Raw genomic sequence first — 23,347 nt, 5'->3', positions numbered from 1 at the left:
TTGCTGTACATGATAAATATCAATGATTTAGGCTTAAATATAGGAAACAGGATTAGGAAGTTTGCAGATGATATGTATAAAAGCTCAGGAGGCCTGAGGAGGTAAACTAAACAACATTTCATTCACCAAGTAAAGGCCGCAGCATGACTCACAGCTCACAGTTCGATCGATGTGTCCCCGTAGGTCTCGTGCGGGTTATTATATCCTCCACCGGCCTCCCTCACCCCACTCCCTCACTCTCCCCCCCACATAGACAAAAGGTGCTCCTGCAATGGATTATTGAATGGGTCTCTATCACCAATTTGCTTGTGGCTGCGCTTCCACCAGATGTGAGGCTGGGTCGGGGGGACGGATATCGTGTTGAGGAGCGCCTTTTTTGTGCAGAATGTAAAGGGGCAATGTTGAGGGCCCACCTCTGTTTGCGATATTCTGTGTCCATATTCGAACCTGTGTCACCTACGTCCTGCAGGTCTGGGTATAGGTCCCTGATGAAAAGTGCTCCCTAACTGAAGGACGACAAACAGACTGAGTGAGGCACAGATGCGTTTAGCATGGATTCCCCCGGGGTGGAATTCCGGCCCTTTGGGTGGTCCATGTGCTTTCACAAGGCCCGCCCACTCTCCAGTCTTGACAAAGTAAGAAACTGGTCCCATTTTCTCCACTATAGTCCCTGGGAGCGATTGGGCGCTGCCCCGAAAATCTGAACATGAACAGTGCCCATGGTTAAAAACATCTGTCACGCCTTCGGTGATCATGGTCACTCTTCTGGAGATCCTGCTTCTGCCAGGACTCAGGAATGTTAAACTCAAGCAGTTCTGGATGCATTGGCAACTTAGCAATTCAGCCGGCAATCCCTGCTTGTGATGCCCAGCATCACTCGGTACTTGAATAAAAACCATGCAAGATTTGCTTCAAGGCACCTGCGGTAATATGCATGTAGATATCAATGTATATAGTTTTCTATCAGTGCACATGGTTATAGGTAGGATCTCTGACCAGCAGGTGGCATTAAAGATCTACCATGTGACTTGAGACACCCGCCAGTTGGTAGTTGGTAGTAAGACATACAAGAAGATAGTCGCACTTCGAGTAGCTCCAGCAGAATTCACTGAATTTATTTATCAGCCATCGTCTGTATTATAGTTACATAGATACATAGAAGATATGAGCACGAGGAGGCCTTTTGTCCCTTCGAGCCTGCTCCTCCATTCATCATGATCATGGCTGATCATCCAACTCAATAGCCTAATCCTGCTTTCTCCCCATAACCTTTGAGCCCATTCTCCTCAAGAGCTACATCCAGCCGCCTCTTGAATATATGCAAAGTTTTAGCATCAACTACTTCCTGTAGTAATGAGTTCCACAAGCTCACCACTCTTTGTGTGAAGAAATGTCTCCTTATCTCTGTCCGAAATGGTTTATTCTGAATTCTCAGACTGTGACCCCTGGTTCTGGACACACACACCATTAGTAACATCTTCCCTGCATCTACCCTGTCTTGTCCTGTTAGAATTTTATAAGTCTCTATGAGATCCACCCTCATTCTGCTGAACTCCAGCGAGAACAATCCCAACCTAGTCAATCTCTCCTCATATGACAGTCCCGCCATCCCTGGAATCAGTCTGGTAAACCTTCGCTGCACTCCCTCAAGAGCAAGGATATCTTTTCTCAGAGAAGGAGACCAAAACTGCACACAATACTCCAAGTATGGCCTCACCAAGGCACTGTGCAATTGTAGCAACACATTCCTGCTTCTAGACTCGAAACCTCTTGCAATGAAGGCCAACATACCATTAGCCCTCTTTATCGCCTGCTGCCCCTGCATGCTTACCTTCAGCGAATGGTGCACAAGGACACCCAGGTCCCGTTGCACACTTCCCTCTCCCAATTTTCAACCATTCAGATAGTAATCTGTCTTCCTGTTTTTGCTTCCAAAGTGAATAATCTCACACTTATCCAAATTATACTGCATCTGCCATTGATTTGCCCACTCGCTCAAGATCTTGCTCTAGGATCCCTGCGTCCTCGTCACAATTGACCCTCCCACATAATTTGGTATCATCTGCAAAATTTGAGATGTTACATTTTGTTCCCTCATCCAAATCATTAATATATATTGTGAACAGCTGGGGTCCCAGCACCGATCCCTGTGGTACCCCATTAGTTACTGACTGCCAATTTGAAAAGGACCCATTAATCCCTTCTCTTTGTTTCATCTCTACCAACCAGTTTTCTATCCACCTCAATACATTTCCCCCAATCCCATGCGCTTTACTTTTGCACAATAATCTCTTATGCGGGACTTTTCAAACGCCTTCTGAAAGTCCAAATATACCACATCGACTGACTCCCCCTTCTCGACTGTACTGGTCACCTCTTCAAAGAATTCCAACAGATTTGCCAGGCATGATTTTCCCTTCATTAATCCATGCTGACCCTGACTGATCCTGCCACTGCTTTCTAAATGTTCCGCTATAAAGTCCTTGATAATGGATTCAAGCATTTTCCCCACGACCGATGTTAGGCTTACTAGTCTATAATTCCTTGCTTTCTCTCTACCTCCCTTTTTGAATATCGGAGTGACATGAACTACCCTGCAATCTGCAGGGACAGGTCCAGAGTCTATAGAATCCCGGAAGATGACCATCAATGCATCCACTATTTCCAGAGCCACCTCCTGGAGCACTCTGGGATGCAGATTCGCAGGCCCTGGCGATTTATCTGCCTTCAATCCCATCAGTTTTCCCAGCACCATTTCTCCACTAATGTTGATCTCCCTCTCATTAAACCTTTCATTCTCCAACATTTCTGGGATCTGATTTGTGTCCTCATTTGTGAAGACAAAACCAAAGTATGTATTCAATTGCTCAGCCATTTCCTTGTCCCTTATTGCATTCCCCTGTTTCTGTCTGTTGGGGACCTACATTCCTCTTTACCAATCTCTTTCTCTTCACATATCTGTAGAAACTCTTAGTGTCAGTCTTTATGTTCCCTGCAAGGGAATTGTACTGTACTTTCCCCTTCTTAATCAATCCCTTCATCCTCTGCTGAATTTTAAACTGTTCCCAATCCTCAGACCTATTATTTTTCTTGGCCAATCTGTATGCTTCTTCCTTGTATCGGATACTATTTCTCATTTCCTTTCTAAGCCATGGATTGGCCCTCTTACTCCCTTTACTTTTGTGCCAGACAGGAATGAACAATTGCTGTAGTTCCTCCATGCGTTCCTTGAATGTCTGCCATTGTCTACCCACTGTCATCCCTTTAAGTAACTCTCCCCAATCTATCAAGGCCAACTTATGCCACATATCGTCAAAGTTCCCTTTATTAAGATTCAGCACCCTAGTCTCTGAACCAACTACTTCACTCTCCAACTTGTTAAAAAATTCTGTCATGTTATGGTCGCTCATCCCCAAGGGATCTCGAACAGCCAGATTGGCAATGATTCCCTTCTCATTACACAGTACCCAGTCTAAGATGGTCTACTCTCTAGTTGATTCCTCCACATACTGGTCAACAAAACCATCCAGTACGCACTCCAGGAATTCCTCTTCTATGGTCCTGTGGCTAATTTGATTTGCCCAATCTATGTGAAGATTAAAATCACCCATGATCACCGATATTCCCTTGTTATATGCATCTCTAATTTCTTGTTTCATGCCATTCCCAACCTCACCACTCCAGTTTGGGGGTCTTTATGTGACACCCACTCATGTTTTTTGTCCCTTGGTATTTCTCAACTCTACCCATACAGATTCCACATTGTCAGAGCTAATATCCTTTCTCACTATTGTATTAATTTCCTCTTTAACCAGCAGTGCCACACCACCACCTTTTCTTATATGCCTTTTTCTTCCTAAATAATGAAAACCCTGGGACATTCAGTTCCCATCCCTGTTCACCCTGCAGCGATGCCTCCTTATTCCCAGTTATATCATACCCATTTATATATATCTGCATGATTAGTTCATCCACTTTATTGCAAATGCTCCGTGCATTAAGGCACAGAGCCTTTAAGTTTGTCTTTTTTCACAATGCTTGTCTTGCTCCCAATATTTTTCTCTACTGCCATGTTTGAATTTTGTCCTTGGTTTCTCCACCTATCACTTTTCTTATTCACTTTTCTACCTTTTGCTTTTGTCCTTGCTCACTCTTTCTCTGACTCCTTGCATAGGTTCCCATCCTCCTGGCATATTACTTTAAACCCTCCCCAACCACTCTCGCAAATAGCCCACCGAGGACATCAGTTCCAGTCCTGCCCAGGTGTAACCTGTCCAGTTTGTACAGGTCCCACCTCCCCCAGAACCGGTCCCAATGCCCCAGGAATCTGAAACCCTCCCCCTGACACCATCTCTTCAGCCACATATTCATTCTATATATCCTGTCATTTCTACTCTGACCAGCACGTGGCATCGGTAGTAATCCTGAGATCACAACCTTTGCGGTCCGATTTCATAACTTCCTTCTTAGCTCCCTGCATTCTGCTTTTGGAACCTCATCCCTTTATTTTACCTATGTCGTTTGTACCGATGTGTACCATGACAACTGGCTGTTCACCTACCCCCTCCATAATGTCCTGTACCCTCTCCGAGACATCCTTGACCCTCGGTCCGGGGAGGCAACATACCATCCTGGAGTCTCGTTTGGGCCACAGAAACGTCTGTCTATCCTCTTTACAATTGAATCCCCATACAACACTGTTATTGCACTGTCACACTTATTACCCCTCCCCTCTGCAGCAGAACCAACCATGATGCCACGAATTTGGCTGTTGCTATTTTCCCCTGAGATGCCATTCCCCTCAACAGTATCAAAAATGGTATATCGTTCTGCAGGGGAATGGTCACAGGAGATTCCTGCACTACCTGACTCGCTTTCTTGCACTGTCTGGTGGTCACCCATTCCCTTCCTGCCTGCACAGTCTGAGCCTGCGGTGTGACCACCTCTCTATACGTGCTATCCACGATACTTTCCGACTCGCGGATGCTCCACAGTATCCCCAGCCACCGCTCCAGCTCTGAAACTCGAACTTCCAGGAGCTGTAACTGGAGACACTTCCTGCACACATGCTGACCCTGGGGATTGGAACTGTCCCCAGTCTGCCACATGGAGCAAGAGGAGAAAACCACACCTTGGAGCTGTCCTGCCATGAGTTATTCCTTTAAATTAAACTTTTGAAATTAAACTTTAGAAAGATGTTTTTGTGTCATATATCCAATCCCACGTACACTATTCAATTAGCTTTTTTAAAAAAGAACCTGAATATTTATCCCTCTTGATCTGACAACAAATTTAAAATAGTTATTTAATTGAAATTATAATAGCCTGGCGCTGAATTTATTCTCTCCCTGTTGCAGTTTCCATGCAGGTCTGCTCCTCTCTGCTCCCGGAAGGTAGTTTTTTTGTTATCTTTCCACGTGTTTGTTAATAATTAATCTTTCTAGTTAAAAACCTGGATTTTCTGTGTACATCATTACAACGGTTATATCATAGAATGCAACATGGTACCAGCAGTGCAGAAGACCTAAAAATAACAACGGAGAAGATGGGGCAAAATAGACAGAAGAACAAAAAGGAAAGATTCTACTGCTGACCTGGTGAACTATGGCCATCTGCAACTCAATGCAATGAAAGACTGTGAAGTTAGAGATGGAAGATTTTAAGGCACCTCACCAGCTTCAAGTCTCGGGTAACGTAGATGAAAATTGGTGTGTTTTCAAGGAACAATTTAGACTCTATGTTGCAGCCCTTGGCCTGCAGGCACAGCCTGATGAGAGGCATATTGCATTGCTGCTCACGGTAGCAGGTCCTCAAGCACTAGAAACATACAATACCGTTGCCTTCGACAACGAATATGAAAGCAAAAGCTTTGCTGCAGTAAAACAGTACTTTGATCGGCATTGCTCTCCGAAGAAAAATTATACAATTGAGTGTTTTATATTTTATACTATACCCAATAGCAGACAAATCTGTTGATTCTTTTGTAATCGATTTGAGGTTGAAGGCGCGGTCGTGCAATTTTGGGACTTTAAACTCGTCAATGATCCGTGGCCAGATCGTGTTCAGCGTATCAAATGGCAAAGTACGTGAGAGGTTATTGAGGGAAGAAGATCTGAAATTAGAAAATGCTGTCAAGACCTGCCATGCAAGTGAGCTAGCTGCACAGTCAATTAGTATGCTCTTTAAGCCTCCAGGTTGCTGTGCAGTAAAGGAGACAAGGGCCTGGATTCTCTGAAATCCCGGCCAAGTGTTGACGCTGGCGTCAAAAGCACTGCGAGCGACGCCGGCGTCAACGGGTCTCCGGGCCCAGGCATTCACCCCTTCCTAGGGGGCTCGTATGGCGTTGGAGTGCTGTGTATTGCTCCGGCACCGAAAGCCGGCACGCCATGGCTTTCAATGGCCCGTGGCCAGCATGGCAGCGACCCCACGGGCACAAATCTCCACCAACAAATAGTGCCACCTGTGCCCCCTTTATGTATCAGTGACTTCTATTGGACAGTTGACATCAAATCATCATTTAATTGGAAAATCTGTTAACCCACTCCTCACATGCACAGCCTGAAATCTTTCTGGCATGAATTTCAAAGAACACGCTCGCGCCATAAGCACTGTGACGCAGTCAAAAAAGAAACCTGGGACTTCCGGTGGCGACAATGAGCGAGGGAGTCGTACATGCTGGGGCTCTCACTCCGGCGGGATTTGAGGACCTGGTTCCCTGGTTTTGCAGGACTGTGGAGCACTTAAAGGACGGCCACGGGGGGCTAAGGAGTGAGCAGAGCTGAATGGAACTGCGGGAGAGCAGAAAGCAGCGCAAACAGGAGAGGAAGGGACAAAGGCAAGGTGCAGGGGAAGCTGACCCGGAGCAAAGATGGCGGACCTGCGGACCTCGGACCCGGCGATCCAGCAGGCGCTGGAAAACATGCTGCAGGTAATAAAGAGCAGTTTTGAGTCGTTGAAGCGGGATAACTTGGACCCACTTCAGAAGGCAGTGGATCAGCTGAACCAGAGACTGGATGCAAGGACGAAAAAGTTAAGGAGCTGGTGGAGGCGGTGGAGGAGCAGGCGGACGCGCAGACGATTGCTGCGCTAGAAGTCGACGGGTTGAAGGAGAAACAGAGAAGACTGCTGGACAGAGTAGAGGAGCTGGAAAATAGAGCCCGAAGACAAAATCTGAGGATCATCGGCCTCCCGGAGGGGGCGGAGGGAGCTGATGCCACAGCGTCCGTGGCGGACCTGTTGATGCAGCTGATGGGGGCTGAAGCCTGCCCGCGACCACCGGAGCTGGAGGGGGCACACAGAGTGCAGGTGAGACAGGTGCGTCTGGGGGGTCCCCCCCCCGTCCGATGGTGGTTAGGTTCCACAGGTTTGTGGAGAAGGAGCGGGTGCTGCAGTGGGCAAAGAGCGCTAAGAGCAGCACGTGGAATAACAGTGTCCTTCGCATTTACCACGACCTAAGCCAATCGGTGGCCAGGCGGCGAGCAGCCTTTAAACAAGTTAAGGAGGTGTTGTTCAAAAAGCACGTGAGTTTGGTCTGCTCTTCCCGGCCTGTCTTTGGGTTACGCATCAGGGCCAACACCACTACTTCTCCGAGCCCGACGAAGCGATGGACTTTGTGAGGGATCAGGGGCTGGTCTCGAAAAAAGGACCCACGAACGCAAGCTAGGGTCCGAGAATTACTGGTTGAAGGGACGCCTACTGTGCCCCCCAACCAGGCTGATCACCTGGAATGTCAGGGGACTAAATGGGCCAGTTAAAAGGGCATGTGTGTTCGCGCATTTGCAGGCTCTAAAGGCGGACGTAATTATGTTGCAGGAGACACATCTGAAAGTGCCTGACCTAGTCAGTGCCTAGTCAGGCTACATCGTTTCCAGTCTCCGATGAGAAGTCACACCTAATAAAGGCGGAAACAGCCAAGACCATGGTCCAACAAAAGATCATCAAGTGTCTCTGAGAGGGATAGCCTAAGTGTTCCTGCTCGGGTTACTACAGTGTGTGGTCAGAACTGAGTGAAGCAAATGGCCTTCTCCTGTGACAGTACAAGATTGTGATTCCACATTCCTTGAGGCCACTCATGCTCAAGAAGCTCCATGAAGAGCACCTGGGCAGTGAGATGGGCAAGCCCAGGGCCAGGGATACAATTTATTGTCCAGGCATCATCCAAGACATTGCCGGCATGGTCGACCACTGTGACACGTGTCAGAAATTTCACTGCAAGCAAAGCAAAGAACTGATGCACGTGGGTGAAATCACCATAAGTCCATGGCAGAAGGTGGGCATGGATCTTTTTCACTTCAATGGAAAAGACAGCCTTTTAGTTATTGACTGTCATGATATTCAAGTGAACATCACAGCACATACACACATACATAATGATAGACAGAGCAACGGACCAATTAGCACACATAACACGACAGCCAATCACAGACAAGAGCATACACAGTACAAAACAAGAAATGCAACACTTCCTAGGGCAGTCCATCAGGAGACGGCACAGGGCAAGGACCTCAAAGCCAGATACTCACACAGTTACCACGTGCTGAGTACCAAGTTTGTTATATAAATAGTTTAAAGGAATAAAACTGCGTTGTACCAATCGCAACCGTGTTGGTTCGTCTGTATCTCAGAGCACCCAACACTTCATGGCACCAGAAGTGAATCAAAACCTACCCACAAATCTGCCATCCTGCGCCATGGACACCGTCAACACACCGCAGCCGTTGCAAGTCGCTGGGAAGCTTGGCGTAAATTGGACGCTGTTCAAGCAGCGCTTCGAACACTTTATGGAAGCCAACAAAAAACAGACTCCTCGGACAAAAGGAAGATCGCCATCCTCTTCACCAACGCAGGTCAGCACGCCATCCATGTATACAACTCCCTGGTGTTCGCGGAAGGTGAGGACAAATCTAAATATGACACGGTCCTCCTCAAGCTCGACCAACACTTCAACGTTCAGGTCAACGAGAGCTTTGAGAGGTATGTCTTCCGGCAGCGCCTGCAAGGTAAGGATGAGCTCTTTCAGTCCTTCCTGACGCATCTCCTCATACTCGCACAATCCTGCGGTTACGACACCACCTCAGAGTTCATGATCCGGGACCAGATCGTTTTTGGGTTTGCCTCCGGCAGCCTACGCCAGCAGCTTCTAAAAATAAAAGGCCTGACCTTAACATCTGCAGTTGAAGTCTGTGTCCTGCACGAGAACGCGACTAGCCGCTATGCCCAATTTCAGGCGACCGAATCGGCACGGAGGGGGTCCCACGCGACCGAATCGGCAAGCCAGGCCACCCACGAGGCAGAACGGGTCCAGGCGATCGTGTTTCTCCCGCCCCGTGGCCCGGACGAGGGCAGCTGTTTCGCGCGCTTTTCGAGGCCTCCCGCGCTTGTGCGCGCCAAAACCTACGGTAACACTGAGGGACGTGATGCGCAGGCGCGCTCGACACAAGACCGAACTGCGCATGCGCAGTGGCGTAACGAACGCCATGACGTCATGACGTGCGGCAACTGTGGAGCTCCGCATTTAAAAGGGCAATGTCCCGCAAAAACCCAACAATGCCTACGCTGTGAGCGGCTCAACCTGTTGATTTTCCGCATCTCCGACAACCTCGCAGGAACGTGCGGACCATTCAGCCTCCACATTACGACATCCAAACCGATGACACAGATGACCAAGACGCCTTCCGGGTTGCGGTCATTGATGGGAACCGGGGCAACACAATCAATCCGGGTGATGAATGGTGTGCCACCCTGACGGTCAACCGATCGCCGATCACTATCCGCCTGGACACTGGCGCCTCCGCCAACCTGATAGCATGGTTCGCCTTCTATGCCAAGAAGGTCAGACCACCAATCTGGCCGTCCCGGTGCAGGATGGTCGACTACAACGGGAACGTTATCCCGGCCATGGGATCCTGCCAGCTCCAGGTGACACACAACACACACACGGCCACACTCTCGTTTGAGATAGTTGGCTCATCGAAGGACTCCCTGCTGGGCGCACAGCTATGCAAGGCTCTCCACCTCGTGCAACGAGTCCACTCTCTCTCTTCGGACGGCACATCTGACTTCCCGGATGCAGAGTTTAACACACAGCTCCAATCGCTCCACGCCCACAACCAGGAGGCATTCGAGGGCATGGGAACACTGCCATATACCTACCGAATTCGCCTCAAACCGGATGCCATCCCTCTCATTCACGCACCTCGCAGGGTTCCTGCGCCACTTAAAGATCGCCTCAAGCAGCAGCTGCAGGATCTCCAGGACCAAGGGGTCCTATCCAGGGTCACAGAGCCCACGCCGTGGGTCAGCTCCATGATGTGTGTCAAGAAGCCCTCCGGCGAGCTCCGCATCTGTATTGACCCCAAAGACCTCAATAATAATATCATGAGGGAACATTATCCCATACGGGAGGAGATCACCAGTGAAATGGCCCAGGCGAAAATATTTACGAAACCGGATGCTTCTAAGGGGTTTGGCAGATCCAACTCGATCCCTCCAGCCGAAAGCTATGCACCTACAACACCCCTTTCGGCATGTTCTGCTACAACCGGATGCCATTTGGCATCATCTCGGCATCCGAGGTCTTTCATAGGATCATGGAGCAGATGATGGAAGGCATCGAAGGGGTGCGCGTATATGTGGACGACGTTATCATCTGGTCCACCACACCACAGGAGCACATATATCGTCTCCAACGCGTTTTTGCCCGCATACGGGAAAACAGCCTGCGCCTCAACCGAGCCAAATGTTCCTTTGGCCAGACCGAGTTGAAGTTCCTGGGGGACCATATCTCCTGGTCAGGGGTCCGTCCGGATGCAGACAAGGTGAGCGCCATCACAGCCATGCCGCAGCCGGCCGACAAGAAAGCTGTCCTACGCTTCCTTGGCATGGTCAACTTCCTGGGGAAGTTCATTCCCAACCTTGCCTCTCACACAACGGCTCTGCGCCACCTCGTCAAAATGTCCACAGCTGGAATGGGAGGAGCTCAAACTCAAACTCACCACTGCACCGGTATTGGCGTTTTTTGACATGTCTCGTGCCACCAAAATCTCAATGATGCCAGCCAATCCGGCATTGGAGCAGTGCTCCTGCAGAGGGATGACACGGCATCATGGGCCCCAGTTGCCTATGCATCGCGAGCCATGGCCCCCACAGAGCAGCGCTACGCGCAGATCGAAAAGGTGTGCCTGGGCTTGCTAACCAGTTTCGACAAGTTCCATGATTATGTATATGGTCTTCTCGTTCACTGTCGAAACTGACCACCGCCCCTTAGTCAGCATAATAAACAAGGACCTGAACGAGATGACCCCTCGCCTCCAGCGCATCCTACTTAAACTAAGGAGGTACGACTTCCAACTGGTCTACACCCCAGGGAAGGAACTCATCGTTGCGGGTGCCCTATCCAGAGCAGTGAGCACGCCGCCAGATGCGGAGGGTTTCATATGTCAGGTCGAGGCACAGGTGGCTTTCACATCAGCAAATCTGCCAGCTGATGACTCCAGTCTGGCCCGTATTTGCCGAGAGACTGCGGCCGACCCCCTTCTATAGCGTGTGATGCACCACATGACGTGAGGGTGGCTCAAAGAGCAGTGCCCGCAGTTCTACAATGTCCGAGACAACCTGGCCGTCATTGATGGTGTCCTTCTGAAGCTGGACCGGATTGTGATTCCGCACAGCATGCGCCAGCTGGTTCTCGACCAACTACATGAAGGCCACTTGGCGGTCGAGAAGTGCAGACGGAAAGCCCGAGAGGCGGTATACTGGCCGGGCATCAGTGACGATATTGCCAACATGGTGCTCAACTGTACAACCTGCCAAAGGTTTCAGCCGGCGCAACCTCTTGAAATGCTTCTGCCCCATGAGCTGGTGACGTCCCCCTGAGCGAAGGTGGGTGTGGACCTTTTTCACGCGCTTTGCAGTGACTATGTCATCATAGTTGACTACTTCTCCAACTACCCAGAAGTCATACGCCTGCACGATTTGACGTTGTCTGCTGTCATCAGGGCCTGCAAAGACACCTTTGCTCGCCACGGCATTCCGATGACTGTCATGTCGGACAATGGGCCCTGTTTTGCCAGCCAGGAATGGTCATTGTTTGCTGCCTCGTATGGCTTCACACACGTGACGTCCAGCCCTCTGCACCCCCAGTCAAATGGAAAGGCGGAGAAGGACGTTCACATTGCCAAGCGGCTCCTCTGCAAGGCTGCTGCTGCCGGATCGGATTTCTGCCTCGCCCTGCTGGCCTATCGCTCGGTCACACTAGCCACTGGTCTCTCACCAGCACAGCTGCTGATGGGTCGCGCCCTCAGGACCACTGTGCCTTCCATCCTGGCACCAACAATAGACCATACTCCGGTACTGCATAGGATGCAACTGCAGCGCGGTCGCCAGAAGAGGTCATATGACACGCGGGCAACTGATCTTCCTGCCCTGGCCCCTGGAGACGAGGTCCGCATCCACCTACCAGACGGTGGCTGGTCAGCACCTGCCGAAGTTCTCCGACGCGTGGCTCCCCGCTCGTTCATGGTACGCCTGCCTGATGGATCCGTGCGTAGCCTTAATCGCCAGGCTCTTTGCCTACTTCCACGCTTGCAACAAGACCTTACATTGATGCCGTGTCCTCCTGTGGTTCCTGATATCGACTTTGTGGAGCTGCCTGCTACCATGCCCCTTCCGTCGCCGCCCGTGGCCAGGCCCGCACCTCAGCCGGTGGTTCCCGACCCACCCTTGAGGCGGTCAACCCGAATTCATCGCCCACCTACTAGACTGGACTTATGAGACTGTTTACACGTTGAACTCATGCAACCACTGTTTTAACATGTCTATGTTCTTCTCGTTACAGGCATTCATTTTATCGTTCCACATTTCCACGCTTTTTTTTGTTATGGTACAACCTCGTTAGTATGTCACACCCGACATCGTTTCTTGTGTATAGTTAAGCCCCATGTACATGCTGTAAATATTACACACACACACATTTAGCTGCACTCAGTACACATTTCTATTTATAACCACGTAGGCACATAATCTTGTAAAAAAGGTAGGATGTCATGATAGTCAAGTGAACATCACAGCACATACACACATACATAATGATAGACAGAGCAATGGACCAATTAGCACACATAACACGACAGCCAATCACAGACAAGAGCATACACAGTACAAAACAAGAAACATGACACTTCCTGGGCAGTCCATCAGGAGACGGCACAGGGCAAGGACCTCAAAGCCAGACACTCACACAGTCACCACGTGCTGAGTACCAAGTTTGTTATATAAATAGTTTAAAGGAATAAAACTGCGTTGTACCAATCGCAACCGTGTTGGTTCGTCTGTATCTCAGAGCACCCAACACATCTCAAATGATCCGGAGCTGACACAGTTGGCGAACTCGACAGCTCGGTGTGTCATCCAACATGCTGAAGAGCTTTTTGCCCAGCATGGCATACCAAGCATTTTCATGTCTGACAATGGTCCCTGTTTCAAAAATTATGAGTGGACTGAAGTTGCCCATCATTATGATTTTCGGCACATCACCTCAAGTCCTCTATATCCCCATTGAAATGGGAAGGCAGAAAAGGGTGTGCACATTGTAAAACAGCTGCTAAAAAAAGCCATTGACAGCCAGGAAGACATTTATCTAAAAAGCTTCTAAGTTATTGTTAGGTGCCACTTGTCAATCGGCTGTCACCAGTACAGCTGCTAATAAATAGACAGCTGCGACAGACCCTGCCTTCCATTGCAACTCACCGAGGACTGGAGCTAAAACTGCTTCTTCAAAAGAGGAGGCAGAAAGGGTTCTACGGTAGATCCACAAAGAAGCTCCAGGCACTGCATCCAGGTCATATGGTCTGATGCGAGGATGCCAATGGAAATGGCTGGTCAAAGCTTAGAAAGTGTTGCAACAGGCAGGTTCACATTCGTTTCTGGTTCTTACTAAGGATGGTTCACTCTTGCGAAGGAACTAAAGAGCGCTATTGAAATCACAAAGCCCTTTCATGCTGAGTCCAGCAGAAGAGCTGTTGTGTAATCCCAAAATACTTGAAGAGGACACAGACCACCCAGCAGAGCCAGCAATCAAAGAAGCATCTGCAGCAGAGAATGCAGAACAAGCAGGAACACCAACAACAAATGAAGGCCATCACTCAGGAGTTCAATCAGATTACATCGTAAACCTGACAGGCTGAACTTGTGGTAAACTGTGTACAATATATGTTTAAAGTTATCATGCATATCGTGTTGTATAAAGAACAGTCACGTTTGTAATTCTTAATACTTACAAAGTTTTGTAAGGGCCCCGAATAATCCAGCACGAGTTTTAAGGATACAAAATAATAAAGTTTATTTACTATAACAATATATACATAGCAGTAGCAGTAACTTCCCTTGCTACCTTCTCCTTCCTCCTGGTTCCTGGACTGGCCAGCTTATTTATAGTAGGAGTTTCTCCGCCCCCCTCATTGGGGAAGTTCATACTCCCATAGGATTGTGGGATAATCATTAGCCCCCAGCCAATCGTCAGTAGGCAGGTTATAGCACAAAGGAAGGGGGATGTGGTGATATGCATGCACACATCAATGTATATAGTTGTCGATCAGTGCAAATAGTTATCAATATGACCTCTGACCAGCAGGTGGCAATAGAGATCTATCACATGACTTGAGACACCCGCCAGTTGATAGTAAGTAATACAAGAAGATAGTTGCACTCAGAGTAGCTCCAGGAGAATTCAATTAATTTGTCAGTAGCCATCGTCTGTATTATAATTTGTTAGTTATCTTCCCATGTGTTTGCTAATAAATCATCTTTCTAATTAAACAACTAGATGTTCTGAATACATCATTACAACTGTTGTATCACAGAACACAACATGGTACCAGGGATGCAGAAGATGGATGCTTTGGAGCTGTTCGGACATGTTTCACCCCATTGGCTCGCATTAAGACCTGGAACTCCAAGCTGGTAAAGGGAGTTCTATTGTGGCAAGAACCTACAGAATCCATAGGTGCTGAATAATTGCCATGATTTTTCCATGGTGATTCACAAGCAGGTGGAAGACATTCGATACACATCCATCCACTATGAATGGGCGTCTTAAGGAGCAGAAACATTGACCCTCATAAAGGACCCAGCAAAGTCAGCATGGAAGCGCACCCAGGGGTTTCCTGGCCATTCCCACAGGTGCGGCAAAGCTGATGGAGGGAGCTCCTGGCAAGCCGCACATTGCTGCACCATTTGCTCGATGCCGCTGTTGATCCCTGAACACCACAGTGCGAATTTTCAGCTTCGAAACCCCCCACTGTCCGTTATGCGAATCTTGTGAGATTGTGTGCCGGACTGACCGTGGGATGACCATGTGAACTCCCCACAGGAGGATACAAACCTCCACACTGAACTCCTGCTGCTTTGTATGAAATGCCCTGAGCTCCTGTGGGGGTTTTCCTGGGCTGGGGGAAGGGGAGGTGGGGAGGAGAGGCTTTGCGTTGTGAGGCCTTCAAGCCATCTTTAAATATTGTGGAGACCCAGAACAGGGCCAACCACAGCTGCAGCCTGCCTGTCCTACCAAACTCTCCAGGGACAGAGGACTATTGCAGCTTCTCCCCTGAAAGTCGCAGCTGAAGACTATTTCAAATGTGGAATTAGCCTTGTTAGTTGTGAGAGCACTTCACACTTCAGAACTTCCTTGAATGCACAGATCATGTCTCAGAAGATGATTGGTGCGTAAATACCATGGAGGCAGCTGCCAACAATCAAACACTAAAGAGCAGAGCTTCACCACTAAGGATCCTCGCGTGGCCAAAGGGTAAGTAGCTGAATGTGTGGAGGGCAGTTAAGCAAGACCTTCCGAATGTTCTCAGTGGAGGTCTGGTGTCCTGATGTGGCCAGGGGTGGGTATGCGAGGCAAGGTTTGTCAGCACAACTGGTTCACTGGATGGCACTCTGAGAGAATATGGGGCAGTCATAGTAAGAGTGGAAAGGTCTTGATGGATTTGAGGGTCCCAGGAAGGAAGCCATAACTGATGTCGGTCCCTCTCTTTCTCCAATTCCTTCCAAACACAAAAATGTTTGTTAGCGTGAATCCTGCAAAGGTTGTCCCTCACTGTGCTTGTTGCAGCTGAGCGGTGCATTGGGCTGCTGAAAATGTGGTTCCGATGCCTTGACCTCTCTGGTGGTGCCCCGCAGTAAACCCCCAAAGACTCTTCCGATTTGTGGTGGTCGGCTGTGTCCTCCACAACCTGGAACAGCAGCAGGGTGACATGCTGGAGGAATAGAATGAGGAGAAGGGGAGGCAGACGGACATGGTGCCTCATCTAAGGAGGAGGCGGACCAGGGGGTGCTGGAGAACGACCCTGAGGAGGAGGCAGGTAATGGAAGATAGCCTCCGGCAACAGTCTGGCATATCAGAAAGACCAAGGAGGCTCTCATTGTCTACAGATTTTCCTAGGACAAGGCTGTGGCCATCAGCTCATCTCCCAACACCCATTTCCCTCCCGCATCGCACCCCCCCCCCTCCAATGCTCCCTCATTTTCCCCACCCCCCCATTCCTCCCACCCCCTCCCTCCAATCACATCGCCCCCTCCCCAACCACCCTGTTTCCATCCTCAAGGTCCTGTGTAACATCACTCCAAGGTGATGGGCCTGTGTTGGCACTGTCAGTGGGTTACTATACAAGGCAGGAGAGTGATGATCCTCACTGTGAGGAAAGCTCTGGTGCGCCTCAGGATCTGCTGAAATCTAACTCCTGCCTTTCTGCTGACAGTCCGCTCACACCCATCCGCACTGTTCATTGGGGGCTTTTGATCTTGGAGCATTGTGCCTGGGGGGGAGGGGGTAAAGGGGTTGGGGCTGAGGGCAGGCCTGCTGCAAAGATTAACCTGACAGGCTTCACATGTTTCAGGTGTCACATGTTTTAGTGATGAACATTTTAATGTAACAGATTTCCATTCAGATCGTGACCTCACCAGTGCACGCTCAGTGCTCCTCACTCTCCTTGACCTTCCATGGTCTAGTACTACGTCTAGGTGCGTCCCGAGCATGCACATCAGAGATGGAGGCAGCCTGCTGCTTTCCGCACCCTGTGGCCATTGATTCCCTTGGCGGATGTCCTCTGTTGGCCTTGAGCAGGAGGGCCCTGGCCAACTTAGCGGTATTACAGGCATTGCCGTGACATATTTTTCTGCCCATTGCCCTTAAGATGCGTCGATGTCAGGAGGGGTATTTAGATGAACTGGAGACTGTCATAGTCTCCTTGATGGCAGGCCCTGGGTTGGCCTCCAGAGTTTCCTCCTCCCTGACAGTGCTTGTTGGGCTCTACAGGAGTCCATAGGATGCAGGGGCAGCTGGAGTGAGCTTCACCTGCACCACACACACCTGTTAATGTCACACTTGTCTCAAGTGAGCTGTTAATGTCACACCAAATCAACCTTTCCCTTTCACTGAACTCATCTCCATTGTCTTGCATGATCACCATCCGATGAGGTTGGGCCATCCGTAGTCATATCCCTCCTGCCACCCGATAGATAACCTCGGAAGAGAGCTCCAAGGAGAACACCGGCGATGCGTCACAGCTATCATCCGCACCTTCCACCAGTGCAGAGGCACACACCTCGGTGGACGACATTGATGAACAGGCTTTGGGGGCACAATCTGGTCAGAACAACACAGTTGCTGATGCACATCAGGTGGAGGCAGAAATATCGAAGGGAGACAGCAGCCGGAGATCTGCTGGATCCCAGGACACAGCTGGGCCCCAATCAGATGTACAATATTGTCCCAGAGCTGATGCAGGTGATAGGTCAGAGCGGTGAACTTGCTGAGGCACTCCAGAGTGTGGTTGACTCAGTGACTCACTGACGAGCATCACTGAGGGCGATTCTCCTCAGTCAGTCGACCACTCTGTCGGTCACTGCATTCTCCTTGGACAACTCTGCGATCTCCAGGGCCCATTCCTCATAGGGGCTGATGATTCTGATCTGTGGGACTCCAACCCCCATTTTCACCCTTTCTCTCTTGGTATGGGCTATCTTCACTGTAACTTAATTGCCGTGTTAATGTAAACCTACTTGTGACACTGATAACAAAGAACAAAGAACAAAGAAAAATTACAGCACAGAAACAGGCCCTTCGGCCCTCCAAGCCTGCGCCGATCCAGATCCTCTATCTAAAACTGTTGCCTATTTTCTAAGGATCTGTATCCCTCTGCTCCCTGTCCATTCCTGTATCTGTCTAGATACATCTTAAATGATGCTATCGTGCCCGCCTCTACCACCTCCGCCTCTACCACCTCCGCGTTCCAGGCACCCACCTCCCTCTGCGGAAAGAACCTTCCACGCATATCTCCCTTAAACTTTTCCCCTCTCACCTTGAACTCATGACCCTTAGTAATTGAGTCCCCCACTCTGGGAAAAGCTTCTTGCTATCCACCCTGTCTATACCTCTCATGATTTTGTAGACCTCAATGAGGTCCCCCCTCAACCTCCGTCTTTCTAATGAAAATAATCCTAATCTACTCAACCTCTCTACATAGCTAGCACCCTCCATACCAGGCAACATCCTGGTGAACCTCCTCTGCACCTTCTCCAAAGCATCCACATCCTTTTGGTAATGTGGCGACCAGAACTGTACGCAGCATTCCAACTGTGGCTGAACCAATGTCTTATACAACTGTAACATGATCTGCCAAATCTTGTACAAAGATCATTCTCCTGCTGGGACAAAGAAATGATATTGTGAGCCACGCTCTTGATGTGTCAGGAGAGTCTATACCAAGAGGTATGTGTGGGCACCACACCAAGATATTAAGGGGTTGTGATGGTGAGTGCCAGGGGGTTTCTGAGGGACAAGCTTGAAGATAGGATCTGGGGAGGGTGTGAGGTTTCAGCCAGTCGATTGCAGGGGAGGCAGTGGGGCAGTTTGAGAATTTGAGGGTTGGCAGGCGGAACTGATGCCAGGAGAGAGGTGGCAACTTATCCTTGCAGCTTGGTGGAGATAATTTGGCTGCTTCCGAAGGACAGCATGGTGGCGCAATGATTAGCACTGCTGCCTCACAATGCCGAGGTCCTGGGTTCGATCCCGACTCTGTGTCACTGTCCGTGTGGAGTTTGCACATTCTCCCCGTGTTTGCGTGGGTTTCGCCCCCACACCCCAAATATGTGCAGTGTCGGTGGATTGACCAAGTTAAATTGCTCCTTAATTGGAAAAAATGAATTGGGTACTCTAAATTTCTGAAAAAATAAAATTCCGACTTTGGAGAGCGGTTCCCCTGGTCATGCTGCCCGCACTCACTGCAGCTGCCACTGCCAGAAATGAATGAATGGCTTGCAGCTACAGGATCCGAGGGGTTTAAACACAGGTCACAGCTGTTCTCTATCCAGAAATGGACACTTGGTGCTTCCACGTAAGTGTTACCATTGTAATTTCTGTGACTCCCCAAGTCTGGACTGCTCTCGAGTTTCCAGACAGATTTCTCTTTTCTGGAGGATCTGTGGGGGATCCTTTTAGTTAGGGGATCCCTTTAGTTATGGGTCTCTGTGGGGATCCCTTTCGGCAGGGGTCTCTATGGGGGGGTCTCCCATATTACTCAGGTGTGGTGGGGGGAGTTGGGTCTGGTAGGGAGGGAAGGTGAAGCATTGTGGGGTTGGAGGGTGACCATCGGGTAGACTTTGGAAGCCCTTGGCCCATCGTGAGGACTCACTGGTAAATACCAATAGTGATCAGTGCCTACACGATCCCGGCCCAGAGGACCGAGAATCCCGAGAGTCTGGAGATTCTGGTGGCTGGTCTGGTAAGTGGATGTAAGTGGGTCATTACGACCCATTAGAATCCTCCTGCTGGCATGTTGGCGTGAACCCCGATCGCACCACCAGTAGGCCGGAGCATAGCGGTCATTTCGGAACCCGCCGGGAACCTCAATTTCAGCCAGACGCCCAATTCTCCATCTGATCGCATTCTATGTACTCGGCTCCAGAGAGTATGGAGATGGTCACAATGGGCATTTGCAACCTGGAGATGAGAAACACATAATGCGGAGTGATAGACATCAATTCAGACGAGACGCTGAGAAGCAGTGAACCGATGCTTTAATAAGCTAAATATGTGCCGACCTGTAGCTCCTCCCGCACTGCAGGGCTGACCCAGGTCAACAGGCTTTATACCTCCACAGCTGGGCGGAGCCACAGGCGGAGCCAACAGCAGCACCAATAATAACATTCCAACAGTACAACAGCAACAACCAATAACAGAACAGCAATAACAATAAGTATGTACAACAGTGGAGATAACAATGCTAATAGAACAGTAGAACAATAGTGAACATATATACAACAGCCGTACGTAGCTATACGTGTCTCACCACACGGAGGGGCGGGTGGGGGGGAGTGGAATGTGAAGCTTTCATGGCTGTTGTGGTGGGATCCCCTGTAAGTGATGGCGCACATAGCTTCCAGATGGGGTGGGCACAGGTCCATATGTGTTATGGGCTCGGGGGGAATGTGTCAATGTCCAATTCCACAACAACAGGACGCAGAATAACAGGCGGCATCTCTACCTGCACATCGTGAGGCTCTAGGTAAATAAGAAGCATATGGACAGTAAGGGAGGGAGGGCCAAACTCTGTTCTGTCATGAAGGTGTAGCACCATCATCGCGTCACAGAAGTAAAATGGCACCTTCCAAAATCAAAAGTAAGATCCATTATGTCTGGGAGGGGAATGATCAAGTACGGGAGAAATGAGAAATGCTAATCTGGGATTTGGGGCTTCTCCTTGGGACACTGACTCATTTGTTAGTGGTGCTACAGTGGACAGGGTCCAGACCAAGAAAAGAGTTCACAGACCACCTTGCCCAGGAAGCAACAGCAAGCCAGATTTCTAATTTTGTGCCATTAAAGGGATAGCATAAATCAATAGCCTCACGTCAAATTTGAAAAGCTACATGGTGGCAGACAGGAATGCAGTCTTGGAGAATGAAGGCGATAGTTAAGGGGAAAAAGCTGCATCAATTCTCCAATCCCTCAGTGAAGGGGAGTCACGAGTTAACAATTAATGCCATTCAGTGCCCAAATGGATTCCATTTATTCACCATGGACAACCATCATATAATTCACAAGTTCTCACTACCCTGCTCCAACCCCCTCCCCACAAACATGGCTCCAGATATCACAGGCTGGATTCTCCGATCCCCGACGCCGAAATCGCGTTTGCCGACGCGACGGAGAATCCCCGATGATGACAAAATCGGGGGCGCCGCCGCTTTCGCGCCGCTCCGCCCCCTGAAAAGCGGAGTACTCTAGGAGTACGCCATGCGCCGTATCCCCGCCCTCCTGAAGCCGGCTGAGGCCCCCCCCCCCCGCGATGCTCCGTCACCGACCGTTCTAGTTCCCGACGGCGTGAGCCATGTGTGGTCTCACCCATCCGGAACTCAGCGTGGCAGCTGCGGACTCAGTCCAGCGCCGTCACAGTCAGGGGAGAGCCGACCCGCGGGCAGGGGATCATTATTCTGGGCTTGGGCCATTGTGGTGGGAGGTCCAGTGTGCGCGAGCCGGCCGAAGGGGAGGGCTATTTTTGCAGGGCCGGGTCTGTGAGTGGCATCCGCCAAGAAGCATGGTACGGCCGCTGCAGGACGCCGCCGTGTGCATGCGCAGCCATGGACCTGGCCATTCTGCAGGCCGTATCGACAGATAGAGCTGGGAATTCTACGGTGCCTGGCTGCTAGCATCCCCCCCCCCTCCCCCAGAACAGGGAATCGGTGCCAATTTTGCGCCAGTTTTCCTGGCGTAAAACACCACCGTTTTCATGCTGGCCTGGATACTTAGTCTCCAGAATGGAAAATCCAGCCCCACTTCTGTGGAATGGAATGCTGCTCATCTCTACGTCTCGATAAGTGTGCTAGAGTTCTAGGGATAAGGTAGCATGAGGAAAAATCCCATCTAAACTGCCAAACATTTACCTGCCCTACTTCCCCCGTAGGTCTCTCGTTCGCACATTTTTCAGCACCCCTTAAACATTTTGGTCTTAAATATAACTTTTCGGAGAGGAGGGAAAAGGGGGAATGGATCCAGTGATCCAGGGAGCTTTTTTCAGAATCTTCATTTGATGCAGGAAGTGAAGGAGGGAAAGGCGTCGGCGTGTGCAACTCCAGCAGGAGGCACGACTTTGGGGATGTGGTGAACCACTGTAATAGGAGATGTAAGGTAGGACCTGCACTACAGGTTCGCCGGTAGTCCCTGCCGGCTGGCTCCGCCCACGGAGAACTGTATAAATATGCATGACCTGCAGTGCCCTGCCATTTCGCCAGCTGCAGCAGGAGGCCACGCATCTGACTGTAATAAAGCCACAGTTGTACCCAACTTTAGTCTTTGTGCAATTGATCGTGCATCAGGGGACATGGCCAGGAGGAGCCTGAGCATCAACAGCAGGCTGAGGGGAAGGTATCCAGACCGAATGTCTTTCGACAACGAGTCTCCTTTCTACACAAAAGTGGGAGGCAGTGAAAGGTAAAGCTATGATTGTCCAGAGATCTGGTTCACACATACGCCACCTGCTCGACAAAGACGTAACACCAAGTGGAGGTTTCCTCTTTGAGGGGCCAGTAGGTCGGCAAGAATGATTGCTGGGGGATAAACACTGGCTCATGACTCTGGTGCGTAGCCTTCAGACTCCAGCCAGGGAAAGGTACAACACCACCACATGCACTCTCATAGAGGCGATTGGACCTCTGAAGATGTGATGCCTGGACCACTTTGGTGGCTCGCTGTAATATGTACCACAAAGGTTTTGGCACATGATTGCAGTTTGCCGTGCCCTTCACAATGTGGCTATGCAGAAAGGTGAAGACCTGCCAGAAGGCCTCCTCAGAATGTGAAGATGAAGAGGTGCAGCTGCCCAGAGGGTTGCTGAGGGACAAGGGTGCGTTGTTGTCAGAGCGGCACGGTGGCGCAGTGGTTTGCATAGCTGCCTCACGGCACCAAGGACCCGGGTTCGATCCAGGTCACTGTCCGTGGGTCTCATCCCCACAACCCAAACGATGTGCAGGCTAGGTGGAGTGGCCATGCCAAAAAAATAATTGGGTCATCTAAATTTATTTTTCAAGAATGAGTGTGTTGATGTCGTGGAAGAGGGGAGACTTCGGAGGCATCCGCGGCTGATATCCCTGGAGGTCCCCAGCCTCATAAGGTTCCTGCTCAGGGGCAGACACACAATCAGTTGTTTGCACTGTAATGTTCTTTCGGATGCCCTGATTTATATTACAAGAATACTTGTAGCTAAAGCTTTAAACGATTTATTGACATTAACTGTGGGTCAAATATATACGAAACAACAGATGAATAACAGTATGAACATGCACAATCCAC

At 49.9% G+C, this 23,347-nt stretch overlaps 1 protein-coding gene across 1 annotated transcript in view; it reads right to left on the bottom strand.

The window, feature by feature from the left end:
- LOC140406662 (histamine N-methyltransferase-like) overlaps positions 1 to 4,902 on the bottom strand; it is a 78,923-nt gene extending 74,021 nt beyond the window's left edge. The window contains exon 1 of the mRNA XM_072494667.1: positions 4,750 to 4,902. Coding sequence (XP_072350768.1) covers positions 4,750 to 4,902 — 153 coding nt within the window. The remainder of the gene's footprint in view (positions 1 to 4,749) is intronic.
- Between the last annotated feature and the right edge of the window lie 18,445 nt (positions 4,903 to 23,347).

This window comes from Scyliorhinus torazame, chromosome 2 (genome assembly GCF_047496885.1).
Source record: "Scyliorhinus torazame isolate Kashiwa2021f chromosome 2, sScyTor2.1, whole genome shotgun sequence".
Classification (NCBI taxonomy): domain Eukaryota; kingdom Metazoa; phylum Chordata; class Chondrichthyes; order Carcharhiniformes; family Scyliorhinidae; genus Scyliorhinus; species Scyliorhinus torazame.
This window is presented reverse-complemented; position numbering and strand designations above follow the sequence as displayed.